This window comes from Sebastes umbrosus, chromosome 14 (genome assembly GCF_015220745.1).
Source record: "Sebastes umbrosus isolate fSebUmb1 chromosome 14, fSebUmb1.pri, whole genome shotgun sequence".
NCBI lineage: Eukaryota > Metazoa > Chordata > Actinopteri > Perciformes > Sebastidae > Sebastes > Sebastes umbrosus.
Window position 1 is genome coordinate 10018678 of NC_051282.1, and position 14303 is coordinate 10032980.

Consider the following 14303-nt stretch of genomic DNA (forward strand, 5'->3'; position numbering starts at 1 on the left):
CACTTATTCCCAGCCTTCATGACTGTGTTAGATGTGCAAGAACAAGCCTAATGTTTGTGCTAATCTATGTTATTGGCTTGTAACATGTTCACTTTTCCTTTATGCCCGTAACCATATTTCCATAATGACAGGCCTATTATGGATTGGTTTGCCAATGGGAAAACAACGCCCAAACTGCGGTCGCACGAATGAAACCGAATAATCCAATTAGAATTAATTGAAGGGCGTTTAGAAATTGTGAGATTGTTATCTTTTGACATTTGCATTGAGGTGCATTTCTTTCATTTTGGGGGAGAGCAGAGGTGTAAGGGAAAAGTCATTTACTGACTAAGTTAATTATCCCTAGTGAGAAGAAGTAAACTGCGACTCACATTACTGAAGGTGTGCTCACAGTACGGCAAAGACTATGACATCAAATTGAATGCCAAAAAGAGAAATGTCATGATAGTCTCAGGCAAATATGTTGCTTCGTAAGTTCAGTATGTGTTCTGTAAATGATAAATGATCATTATTAAGAGCTTTCTGCACGCCTTTGTATACAGCTCATCTTTGGTGTAGAGCTACAAGAAAAGTAGTATGTGGAGACTCATAGTGGCTTACAACGATGCAATGAGGTTGTTGCTTCAGGTTCCCAGATGGCGTACTGCCAATCGACTGTTTGTGTGTCCTCTGGTATGAGGCACTTTTAAGACATTTGATGTATAATTTCATGTGTTGCTTGACTGAGTCAGAGAACAGCATCATAGAGGCTTTAACCAGCCTGTGCAAGAGCCGCACTCATCAAGGCTCAGAAAACACTGAGCCTACATACAAATGTTCTTTTTAATTGAATGATGAATTGCTATGGTTTTATCTTATGTATGTTTTGTTTTCTTCTTCTTTATTTTCTTTTATTGATATGGACCCTCCTGTGTTTCTGAAATAAAGTTTGAATTACAAACATTAAAAAAGAGTGCAGTATTTAAAATAATAAATACAAATCTTTTAGTTTATTTCTGAATTTTGTTAATACAACTCTGACAATCCACTGCACAAACATGTTTTGACTGATAGATATCCCACCTATGACAATACCCAGAGGGCACTCAAAAAAAAAGTGTACAAAAATAAATATAAATAAATAAATAAGTACACACAAATGTACAAATAAAATAATCATAGTAAAAAAATAAAGTAAAATAAATAAATAAATAAATAAATAAATAAATAAATAAATAAATAAATAAATATCGAGTGCAATATTTTAAGGGTACCCCCATACTTTCCAAATCTTTGAGCGTCTATTATAATTAGCGTGGAAATGGGTGGGGGGGGGTCGCCTTGAAACTGGCCCCCACCACCACTAAAAGAAACCCACTGCTTGTTTTGATCACTCAGTCTTGAAGGGAGAGGGGACCTTGAAACGGCTCAACCTCCTTGCTCCATAATTGGTTTTATAGTGCTGGCGAGCGGCCAGGGTTTGCTTTTTGTTTTTTTTTTGCTTTTGATTGACACTTGATACAGCCAATCAGAGAGCAGCTGTGTGGAACGTCCAGGGCTGCTCTGTGATTGGCCGGCAGCGAGGGGTGATGGGCGGGGCTTGTAAAAACAATGCTGTGCTTCATTGCTGAGGAGTTTACGGCCGCGCCGCGTCAGAGCAGAGGGGCTTCTCTCTCTCCAGTTATCCCCCAGTTTACCTCCGGACCAGCCTGTAATGGACTACTACACTGCTCCCAGCAACCTGGACGGGTTTTAGGAAACACTTTTAGCTCCTTCTTCTTCCCCCTCCAGGTTTTTATCACATTCAAGTAAGCGGAAGGTTTTTTTTTCTTCAGTTTTCTTCTTCAAGCGACATTAAAGTGTTTAAAAAACAATAATTAAAGCTAATGTGAGTGAAAAGGGCGCGGAGGACGACATTTTGGATTTTTTTTAAAGCTCTTTCTGTTGTCGGTGAGAAAAATCCCACTTTCGATAACGTTTCCGCCAGAGAAAGTTTTGCGTGTCGGTTTAATGGAACCGTGAAAAAAGTTTGAAACGTGGCTGAAGCGCTGCTCCTCGCGCTGCTCCTCGCGCTGCTCCGCCGCCGCACCGCATGGACCAACAACCGGACACCCACAGCGACAGGACCAGCTAGAGCCGACCTGCCGTGCGTGTGCTTTAGGGGGATAAAAGAGGCAACATTTGTGTCCATCTGGTGTATTTCTCTCTCCAGGAAAAATAGGTTTATTATTGTGATTAGTGAAGCATTCAGTCAGATCCCGCCCGCCTGGATATATCACGAGTCCTCGCTGTTAATGTGTCTACTTTGCATCAATCCTGTGAAGGTTAACTTTGTTTTTAACTTATATAACTCACAGTGTTTCACTATATTTTTTGGTTAATATAAAAAAAAAAATTAAAAAAAACAACACACAAAAATGTCATCCCAATCGCTTAAAGTCGCTTGTTGTTGTTCTCCTTAAAGTAGCTTTTATTGTATTTTAGTGTTTTTTAATATCACACCTACATATGTGTGCAAAGATTATGTTTTATCAGCTGTTTTGCAAAAATGATTAACATTTTCAACAGATTCAAGACGCATTGCTCGAGTCCATGTGGATAAACTGAATAATAATATTATTATATATTAATACTAGCTCAAACTAATAAGATAGAGCATGAATAAAGTGGATATATGAAATTAGATTTTTAGTTTTTAAAACAGTGGATTTAAAGTGTTTTTGGTCCTTTGGGCAGCACCCATGTAGCCGGGACTAAATGCTCATCTGTGGGCAACAGAACACCGCTCACCTCGCTGATTAATGATGCAGGCTTCTTTTTGCAACCTTATTTATTTTTAACCCGTTTGAAATTTATATTTGATGCGCCTCCAGTATTTATGGTGTGTATTGGTTTACAGGACGACGACTCGGCCCAGAGCCCAATAACACATAGCTGGTTTAGGAAACAGCTGGGTAATCGGAAAAAAAGGTGGAATAGGTTGTTAAATGTGACCGTGTGCGTGTTTCCATCGCATGATCGCTGAAGGTGTGTTTCCATGGCCGGTTGTCCAGCCCCGCTCTCCTGGTGGTGTTTACCCGGGAATAGGAGCTCCTAGAGCGGCCGCTGCCTGCTCAGTGAGTCGGTGTATGGGAGGGGGGTGGAGCTGTGCTGCTAGAAAAAAAATAATCTTAATATTGTAGATATATAAGTTAGAGCTGCAGTTACAGGATCCATCAGGAGCAACTCATGTAGTCTTTACTGTCGAGCAGGTTTAGTTTTTGGAGTGTTTTTCCAAACTGCGTCATTGCGCATATGGACCGCCTGTTCGCTGGAAAAGAGGAGAAATCCTAAAAACTACCAACAGTTTGTTCAGCGTCGTATTATATATATATATAAAGCGTGTTTCTTGTTGTGTTTCTAGGTCAGCAGGATGGCCGAGAAGGAGCCACAATCGCCTGGAAAACTAAAGACATTATTATTATAGCCTTTTTATTCGGAATAGGGGGCCTATAATAATCCGAACAGGACTATTTCTTTTCACAACTTTCCCCCACTGTGGATAATGGATGGCAGAGATTTTGGACCTCCCCGATCCGTCCACGTACCACCTCCGTTGTTGGCGGGGCTCGCCATGGAGTCTCACCGACTCGGAGCAGCTGCTGCAGCCGGGAGGATCGCTCCCTCGCCCGGGCACTTGGGCTCGAGTCATCCGCCGAATCTCCACTCCGGAAAATTCATGCATTCATCGGCCATTAACCTACATCCACACCACAGTGAGTAACATGACGTTATACTGCTTCAATGCTGTATGTAAACCCCACAAAAAAGCATTGCATTTAAATGATTAACTTGAAATAAACGCTGCGCATTTTGTGCATCATGTGCGGTCATCGCTTGGATGTCGCCACGGTGGGAAATGTACCCAGATGTAGCTTCCATAAGGAGGTGTGGCTGCTATAAAGCTGTGACACACAAGTTTCAGATGTGAAAGTATGGGATCGTGTTAAGGATTGTCAGCCTTTTCTAACGGGCAATGCATTAGTGGAAAATGACTTGCAACACACAGCAGCAGTGGTGTGTTTTTAAGGCACAAACACAGTCAGAGGGCTGGCTGGCTGTGGAGGGTTGTGGTGGTGGTGTGGGTGTGTTGTTGCAGCAGTATGCAGGTCAGGGTGCAATGGTCTTGGATTGCATGTGTGGACCATTACACCGTCATTGCTGTGAGAGCAGATGCAGTTTATGTGTGTGTGTGTGTTTGGAGGAGTGGGGGGTGGTAAAGTTGAGACCTCAGAGGGATGACAGACCACCTCTACTCTGTAGTGGGGGAGTGTTTGTGAGAGGGGGAAAAATGGCTGTGGTTCAATCTGCTGTATTTGGAGTAAAAGCCACTCTCCTGGAACATTTGGCAAATAGCTGATGCTGCTTTTACCTGCATTTGTGTTGGACATCCCTGCTGCTGCTCTAAGTATATTTGGGAATCTGTGAGAGAGAGAGAGAGATCAAGTGTGTGTGTGTGTGTGTGTGTGTGTGTGAAATGAGAACATGTTCGGTGCAAACTCAATGTTTTTGGTTAATAAAGAGAAGGTGTGGCATGAAGGCAGATGCTCCTTAAAGCAAACCTCCACGTGTTTGTTTACATCACGTAGGTGTGTGTGTTGTCTTACCCCCCTTTGGTCCGTACATCATCTACAGTATACTATATGTTATTCCCTGCTGAGCTGGTGATTTTCCTTCCTACTTTGCCCTCACACACACTGATGCCTGCTCCTGCTATTAGTAATGAAAGCCTTGAAATAACATCGTGCAAGATAACATTGCATGTTTTGCATACAGTTTTGTGGTCAGTCAAAGGGAAAGTCAGAGCGCTGTCATCTAGGTTCAAACCATATGTGTAGGAAAAGATAGGTCTGCTGTGTCTTTTTTGGGGAAATGGAAAGTCTGACAAATGCTCTCATCGAGTTACTTGCATCCCCCTGAAGTCATGTAGCTGCAGACAGATACAATTACAGCTTCTCTGGTTTCTTTTCAGAGGTAAACCCCCGGAGATAATAATATTCCAGTTTAGTTGTGTGTTCCCCCCCGTCCTTATCGCAGAGCGTGGGTTCAATGCAGCAGCACTTGTCACTTGGAACTGTGGTACTAGAGGTCTGGGAAAGTGAGGCGGTGCTCCCAGGGCAGGGCTCTGATGAAACGTTAATTTGACACACCGACAGAGCCCACACACTCCAACTCACACACGCACATGAAAAAGCTGTCAGAGATAAAATCAACTCGCAGCAGGGAGCGTTAGGATGATTGATGGGTGTACCGTGGCAACGAGATGTGCCAGTTTATTGCAGCTAGTTGAACTGATTTTTTTTTCTGTGGCTCTAGAATAATATTTTCAGGTGATCAGATGTATGAATTTGCTGTAAATCATGCAAATACCATTACAGGGTAAAATGTGTGTTTGCAGCAGCAGTGTTTCAGTTGGGATGATGTTCCTCCATCTCCCCTCCCGTGGCTCTGAAACGAGCTGAAAATTGCTTGCTGTGTGTGTGTGTGTGTGTGTGTGTGTGTGTGTGTGTGTGTGTGTGTGTGTGTGTGTGTGTGTGTGTGTGTGTGTGTGTGTGTGTGTGTGTGTGTGTGTGTGTGTGTGTGTGTGTATGTGCGTGTGTGTGTGCCTGCAGACTTGCTTGGAACAACTTGATGTGCAGCCAGGAGGAGCAGGGGGGACGACCAACCACTGTTCCAACCCAGATTGGCAGTTTAAACACTCCTTTAAAACGGGATACATTTTATTCTGCCCACACACTGACCTTCTCACTCTCTGACTCTCTCTATCTGCCTCCACCCACTAAAACACGCCACTATTGTACGATGCAGGTCATTTAGCTTTATGGCACTCCTCAATATCAAATCCCCACACATTACATTAACCAAACCCAATTGAGATCTCAGTCCCATGCTTGTAATAACACCATACAGCCCTATTACGTGATAATTACCCGGTAATTGCAAAATGTTCATAATGTTCCCGTTTAATTGCAATATAACAGCGTGAATCTAGTCGCTCAAGGACCCGGCGTGTAATCAGAGGAGCCAAGGGCGCCCTGCTACTGTTTTTGTTTACATGCGTCTCGTGGAATTCAAGACATTTGTTTTGCACTGTTGTTCTTGGCTGACCTCTCGATAGAAGGGTTGACTGTTTATTGCTGCCAACACACCCTTATTTCCCAGGAGTCTCCCTTATTTTCTGTTTTAGTTCTGTTTTAATAGGGTTTCCACCTGACTTAACGGAATAGAGTGTCTCCTTTATTTCCACAACTCAAGGTTGGCGTGTGTGTGAGGCAGCTCAACATTTGTTTTAAATGCATTGTGAAGCTGCAAAGAGTTTGTTGACATTTCTGCTGCGTGCACACTCTGTAAAGACACCGTTTTCCATCAGCAAACCCCGCAGCAGCACCTATTCCTATTCATTCAGGTTTTTATCTAAACACGGCGAGGTCTGAGTCACTGTTTATAGATGTAAAATGGCTGTAAATGGTCCTCTGTCTCGAGGAGGTCTGCCGGAGCCTCCATCACCAGATTGAGGCCATCTGTCCTTTTCCCTCCCTCTGGCATCTGAGAGCAGCGGAGGTAGGACCTGCTGAAATGTGACTGCACCGAGGAGACGGTGCTGGAGAGAGACTACTATTACTGTTAAAGGTTGCAGATTATTTTATTTTGAAGGGCGAGTATCAAGAATCAAGACTGTGTAGGGGAAGAAGTTGAAGATTACTTTCCATATAGGCAACATTTTTGATGCTAAGCGTTCTTTTGCACCGCATTTCCTAGAGATCACTTGACAATCAAACAGAATGTGAAATAAATTCCCTTGGCTTTTGACCAATTTGTCAACTATTAAATGAATCACCAACTACTTTAATAATCGATTTGAGTAATTTTTAAAGAAAAAAAAATTAAAAATTCTCTGATTCCAGCTAATTAAATGTAAATTTTCTGTTTCCTGTGTGACAGTAAACTGAATATTTTTTAAATGTGGACATAACAAGACGTCATCTTGGATTTTGGGAAACACCGATTGACATTTTCCACCGTTATCTGACATTTTATAGACCAAACAACCAATCGGTTAATCAAGAAAATAATCAACAGATTAATCGACAATGAAAATAATTGTTAGTTGCAGCCCTAAACCAATAACACAATGTTGCTGCAGCTGTGGGAAACGTAAAACAACTCACTCCCTGACCTCCAGCATTTTTTTTCCCGGGCATTGAGAGCGGTAGAAATTGTAGAAGCATGCATCTCATGTTGAATCTCTGTTGTGTTTTATCAAGTGGGCATTGTTGTAGAGCATTGCTTCAATTGTATGGAATGACCTTTACACGTTCAGCAGTACAGTTTGGAACAAATGCATGTTTAATGAGGCGAACATGTTGTTCAGGGGCGGCGTCCCTCATCGGTGAGACTTAAGAGATAACACGTCTGAACCAGCAACTTTTCTGCGTTTTTGTCTCTCTCTCACACACACACACACACACACACACACACACACACACACATTTTCAGTGTTCACTAGGGAGTAGCAGCAGATAGGAGTGAGACACAGAGGCAAATGTAGGTGTTGCAGCGAGTGCAGAGAAGGGAAGTCAATAGATGGAGATGAAAACAGCTCAAGACAAATGGAGAAGGAGAACTAAGTGGGCACAATCCCTAAGGTGGAAAGCAGCGTTTTGTTTTCAAGGGATAAGAGCTGAGGTTGTTGTCTGTGTGTGTGTGTGCGTGTGTATGTGTGTGAGAGAGAGAGGGGAACAGTGTAGATGAGAGGATTGAGGTCTTGATGGGAACGGGAGCATGTGATTGTGCTTAGTGCAGTTAGAGCCGGGGTTTCCCCCTGGGACTCTCTGCAGAGAGAAAGGAAGAGATTTATCCTGACCACAACACAGTCGTACACGGTTAGATAAATGTGGTAGCCCTTCAAATGTTCTCTCTTTCAGTCTCTCTCTCGCACACGCACACACACGCACACACACACACACACACACACACACACACGAGTGTAAGCATAATTCATGTAGCTTGCGGGGCAGGGCAGCGTTGTCTTGGCCAATACCAATTTGTCTTCCACGCCACTTGCTTAGTGTGTCTGTTTACTTTAAAATTAATGTGGTGAGTGTGTGTTTATATGTATTCAAGACACAGACCCCTACGTACGTAGGTGTGTGTGTGTGTGTGGGTGTGTGTGAGAAGACGTGGCTCGGACACGTCCCCTCTCAGATTAATTGAATCCTTCAGGAGAGAAAACAGGCCCCTTAAGAGAAAGCACAAGGCACTGCTGCCCTGCTACAATAAACCTGTCGGAGGCAGACAAACGACACACACACACACACACACACACACACACAAACACACCTACGACGCACACACACAGCTGTCAAACACAAGAGTGATAGGCCAGTGTGTGTGCGTGTGTGTGTGTATGTGGGAAAACGAGCGTGCCGCGGCATGTCGAAATACCCAAAGCATTAGCTAAGTCGTTCACTCTGCCAGAAACCCTCCCTTTAACTCAAACAACACACAAAGGTCACACACTGCGTTATGTCTGTCTGTTGAGTCTCTACGTGTCCCATCACATTATAGTATTCCTCCCAGCAGACATAGTTGAGATTTAAAATGTGTAGTGACATGTTAGAGACACACAGAGCAGGTTTGACATGTCTAATTGGACTGTTTAACTAATGTGGTATGTGCTTTAGCCTGTTGAGCCACAGCCAACCTACACATTTGACTGTTCAACACCTGACATTTATTTTTGAAAGTGTCCCTGAGATTTACCGATAACCTCTTCTAGTGAATGAATGGCACACTCGCTCTGTCATGTGGTTTTTACTCTGCACCAACATCACAGGAAGAGTCTCGATTAATCTTCTCTATCACCGAGAAATGTCCTGATAACATTCATCACATATTTAAAAAAAAGATCAGATGATTTCCTGTTAGTCAGCCCCTCGGTGGTTTTGTGTCATTGCCACTTTAGTTAATGATGAATGTTTAACCAAAAGTCGACCCGCCCTGTGCTACAAGTGTAGATGACATTTGTTTCTTGAATGTATGTGCATGTGTGTTTCATTGCAACTGTGCATGCCATTCTGACACCGCATGATCTTGTGTGTGTGTTGCGAGCTTGTTTCCATTTGCTGCTATCGAGGTGTGTGTGTGTCAAAATAACACCTGCCGTCTTCACGGGAGATTTCTGAGTGCAACAGCACGGCGCAGCGAGACTCAAACACACACATGAGGTGTGTTTCCATCCAACTGGCAGAGCAACTTCTGCATGAAAGAGTTGCAAGAAAAACAACAACACAAACTTTGTGTCGTTTCTATTGTTTGGTTGAGGTGAATACGTTGGTCTTTGTGTGGCAGACTGCTCTTTTTTTAGCTGGATTTTAATTGAAGTTGCTCCATTGTAGCTGCTTCAGTTTCAGGGTGCTGGTATTGTGCACGGTGGCTCACTGTCGCACTGTAATGGCTTACTGGGGCATTTCAATAGAACAGAGCCATTGTTAATGTTAGTAGGGGTGTCGCGATTCGATTTGACTTTCGATTTAAACATGCCATTGTTTGACTATGAAGTCTTGATTCGTGAAGATCAGCAGAGCCTTGGTTTTATGCCCTGACAACTGTCGTTTATAATTTCAAATTCTTCTTTAAAAAGAGAACTGCACTTCCTTTATATTTAGAAAGTCTTTCAAAAAGTCTACAATATGAAATATTAATAAAAACTAAAAATATAATATAAAAAGCTGCATCTTTTCAATATCAGTATCTGTGTGACCTACCTCAGTATGTAATCATTACAAAAACAAAACTTAAATCCTTCTGCAGTGCATTACAAGTGTGATGTAATCTACAAAAATGTGGTTTTGTTGTCATTTACTGAAATTCAACCGTGGTGTTCTTTTGTCAGGAGATGCAGTGACTTAATGTTAAACCAAGTAAGAGTAGAAGAGCTATGAGAAGTAACTAACTAACTAACTAACTAACTAACTAAAGTCTGCTAGCTGCTAGGCTAATTCATGCAGTGTAAAATGCCACAGGCATATGCAGGAAGTGCTGCGACAGGGGCGGCCCACACTTCCCATCATGCCTGCCTAGTCCCGAGTGCTGGACTGAGTATTTTAAGTTTGGTACTTTATGTTCCAAAATGCAAATTATACTTTTGTTAGTGTTTGTAATGTAATGTGTTTTTTCAGAATATGATGGCTTGTGCTAGTAATTGGGATTTTTGTGCTGGTTTATAGTTTTAACTATAAGTGAGGTGGTGGCTGTTACATTGAGCTCAAGCTGTATTCTCCTTCACACGCATGTAGGCCGGGCGGAGAAAAACAAAAAAACGGCGATCACGCTTTTTTTTTCAATGATCGAGTTCGTAAGCTAATTTGGATCGTTTTTCTGATTTAGAATCAAAATCAAGACACCCCTAATTATTAGTAAGTCCTTTGCTTCTCCTATTATGACAATCAAAATGTCTGCCATGAAAAATACTTATTATAATTTCAGTATTTTTAAAGATTGTTAGTGTATCAGCTGTTTTAACAAAGTTAGTTAGTGTACGCACAAGTCCAGGAGTCAGGACAATGTTCCCACGGCAGATGATTTCTTTTCCAGACTTGATGCTCTAGTCCTAGTATTTACACAATATTACAACATAACAGACTATAACAGTCACACAAGCTTGTTTCACCCATTGCACCGATCATAAATAACACAAATGTACCTGTATTCTAGCAAATGTAAACATAACCAGCTTTAATACTCAATCCAGCTTTAATACTCAATCAAAAACATACATTAACTGTTGCAAGAACATACAATAACAACGTGAGCAATTTACCAAGTACAACTATGAGCTTAACTGGCTTTTAAAATTAGAAATGGTGAAATCTTTTAAAAAAGTCTCCAGTAGCAACGGGTGAAACACATTAACTAAACCGTTCTGGATAATTTGTCTTTGGCTTAATTAGTCAAATTTTATATTTTTATTCCAAGAAACTAGATGAAAGAAATTCTTAGTCGACTAACTTCAAACGCGGTTACAGGCTGCTACTGTTGCTACTCTTGTTAACAGTTACAAATCAAAGTTTTACTTCGTAATGGGTCAAGAAATTTGGTCAACACACGTTTCCCCTCGTTTTAGTTGTTGTCTGTACATTTCCATTTTAGTGGCTCAAAAAGGCCAAAGTATTGTTGACGCTAGGCATAAACGGATTTTAAAATTAAAATGTAATAGTGTGGATGTAGCCTAAGATCAAAACGACAGATTAGTCGACTAATCGACTAAGAGGGGGCAGCACTACAAGAAACTAATAAAGACACTGGTTTCTGCCCCACTTATATAATTACAGCAATGATGTGCAGCGTGTTTTGGGAGTGACGGCAAGATGTATATTATTTATACTTAAATCTTTATTGCCAAGAGATTTGCAGCATTAGATCATAACCATAACAAAAAACTGTTTGGGAAATTCATTTTCTATTAATCATGTGGTCTCGTTGGTGGATCCTTGAGTCTTGTGTAATGTCCGTTGTAATGTTTCCAGTTTTGTTTCAGTTGTGCTTTCAAGTCCCAAGTTTTGCCTCATTAATCACACAGTACTGGTACATTACCTCGGATGTTTTGTCTCTTGTGTAGTTCAATTTTTATGTTTATTTTAGTGTTATATACCTCTTATTAATTATTCTTTTACTTTATCTATTTATCTTTATTGCCGTCCCTGCGCTGCTGCAACAACCTAATTTCCCCTCTGGGGATCAATAAAGGTTTATCTTATCTTAAGCTATATGTCAGAATATTCCTTCAACAATTTCTCGCCATTTGTCTTGTGTCGGGGGCGCTACCTCCCCCCCAATTCCTCTTCTTATTGCCTTTTTACTTTTTATTAATAGTATTATTATTAACCAGATATCTGCTGTTTCCCAGTACACTTTCTATACAACACTTGATGTTAAGGCTGTCAATCGATTAAAATATGTAATCGCGATTAATCGCACATTTTTATCTGTTGAAAATGTACCTTAAAGGGAGATTTGTCAAGTAACATGGGAGTGGGAAAATATGCTGCTTTATGCAAATGTATGTATATTTCTGTTATTGGAAATCAATTAACAACACAAAACAATGACAAATATTGTCCAGAAACCCAATTAACACGTTATTATCGTGTTAACTTTGACAGCCCTACTTTCTATACAACAGTAGTTAGTAACATGCTTAGTACCAGATTTTATTTTATTTTTTATGCAAATGTATTATGTAATTTCTTTTTATCAACAAACAATAACACAAAATATAACCACATCAGATATAAACACATTGCAGTGCGGTTTGTTTGTCAAACTAAAGGTTGACGTGTCGTAACGTGAACTTGTCACAGAGACATTTTTAAGTGAAGTTGAGAAACTGTTTGTGTTCAGCTTGAGCTCACAAACAAAATATTTTTCTCTAAACAACTCAGAAGGCAGGAAAACCACATATGTACATTTTGAAATCATTAACAGACCGACGCACACTTTTTAAACCACATGCTCACAGCCTGAGTGAACACACGCCCATCACACATAAAGACAGATACGTGTTGCCAGACGTGTATGCAAATCCTGAGTGAGTGAGGACCTCTTTTTCTGCGTTCCTGTCAGGATTAATGGTTACCAGTGTCAGTGTGCCAGTTAGCGGTGGCAGAGGCGGACAGCACAGCAGAGTTTTACAGTCTGAATGTTTTTCTTGCAGGGAATAAAAACCAGAGATCAATAATAGAGATTCCCCCCCAGCTAACCCTGCTCTGAGTACCACTGATGGATAACAGATGGGTTCACAGAGAGTGTGTGTGTGTTCGTGTTTGTGGTGAGTGTGTGTGTTTTTGGCGAACATTTACACCAGAGATTTTTCTCTTGTATTTTAAGGCTTTTTGTACGTGATCCAGTATTGTCGTTTTTGGATTCTATTGTTTTTCAGTCCATCTAAGATCGATTTGCGATCTCAAGTTTGATTCCTCTGGTTTCTCATTGTGTATGTGTGTGTGTGTCAGATTTGCCGCTCTATCAGAATTGATCTCCAGCAGGCCTCCTCTCTCCTCTCTGATATGGAGATACGTTTCTTATGAGGATCTGAAAATGGAGGCTCAGAACGTGTTGGGAAGTCAGAGAGCGCGTTTCTTGGCAACTTGTTTATCCCAATATGGCAAACTAACTGTCTTGTGAAGTGGGAGCCAAAGTGTGTGTGTGTGGGGGGGAAAGCGGGGATGGAGTTGTGAAGGGAGAGAGAGGAAGGAAAGGGCTGAAAGAAAGAGAGAGACAGAGAGAGAGACAGACAGAGAGAGAGAGGGAGGTAATGAGAGAGTAATTCCAAAACATTTAAAGGAACATTTCCCTCTCAGCTACCATTTGGATGTTGTTTCTGGAACGAGGAGAGCAAATGTTTTCCCTCGTTCTACCCCTCCCTCCTTTTCCTCCCTTCGACTGTTCAGGAAGGGGAAAAGGGAATTTGGGATTGTATTTTTTTTGTTCCTGATCACTGGCACGTAGCGGACTGTATGTAGCTGTGTGTGTGTGTACTCGCTGCACACATGGATAAAGGGCCTGTAGGCGGCTGTGATGCTGAGATTGATCCATACTCTAGTGGGACATCAACTAGAGTGTGTGTGTGTGTGTGTGTGTTTGGCCTGGAGGAATTTTAAACGCCTGGCATCCTAGCAGGACTTAAACATCTTTGACAGGTGCTGGTTGTGAATGTGTTCATTGTGTCTACGTTTTGTTCCTCACACACACACCAGGTAACAATTAGAAAGTGGATCATAGGTGAGAATAATTTGTTAGAACAACATTTCTGGCACGTATCCTGACACACGCTGGAGGGAATGATGGAAAACGGGTTTCTTAGCATTTTTAAAGGTTGATTTATATTATAGCTCACATTATCAAATTACATAGAAAAGTCATGAGTCGCTGGAGTTAAACCATGCTTTATCTCACATGTTACACTAGTCACAAACGGCAAATCACATTTTATAGTCACACTGAAAACAATGGCGATACATAAAAAAACAGGAACATAATGTTCAGTTCAATAGTCAGTCAGTAAATGTCACGAGTTATTTGACTTTGGCATCTGACGTCCATAAAAGAACAATGTGTTTTTAACAGAACACAAAGTTTCATATCATTTATTACACGGCTTTGTAGAGGCTTTGTAGAATACTCAATTCTGATTGGTCAAACACGGCGTCCTACGGTCTGTCATTTCTTTATAGCAGATTGCTGCTATGTATAACAGACCGCTGCTATGTACAACAGACCGCTGC

At 41.4% G+C, this 14303-nt stretch overlaps 1 protein-coding gene across 2 annotated transcripts in view; it reads left to right on the forward strand.

Annotated features, from left to right (window-relative positions):
• Window positions 1-1451: 1451 nt before the first annotated feature.
• Window positions 1452-14303, forward strand: part of tnrc18 (trinucleotide repeat containing 18) — a 53714-nt gene continuing 40862 nt past the window's right edge. Inside the window, exons 1-2 of one of the 2 annotated variants that reach the window (XM_037792576.1) lie at window positions 1452-1787; window positions 3383-3734. In XM_037792576.1, the coding sequence (XP_037648504.1) occupies window positions 3524-3734 (211 nt within the window). In that variant the 5' untranslated portion in view covers window positions 1452-1787; window positions 3383-3523. Of the gene's footprint in view, window positions 1788-1808; window positions 1930-3382; window positions 3735-14303 lie in introns of those variants that run through there. The other variant, XM_037792578.1, reaches the window with a different exon arrangement.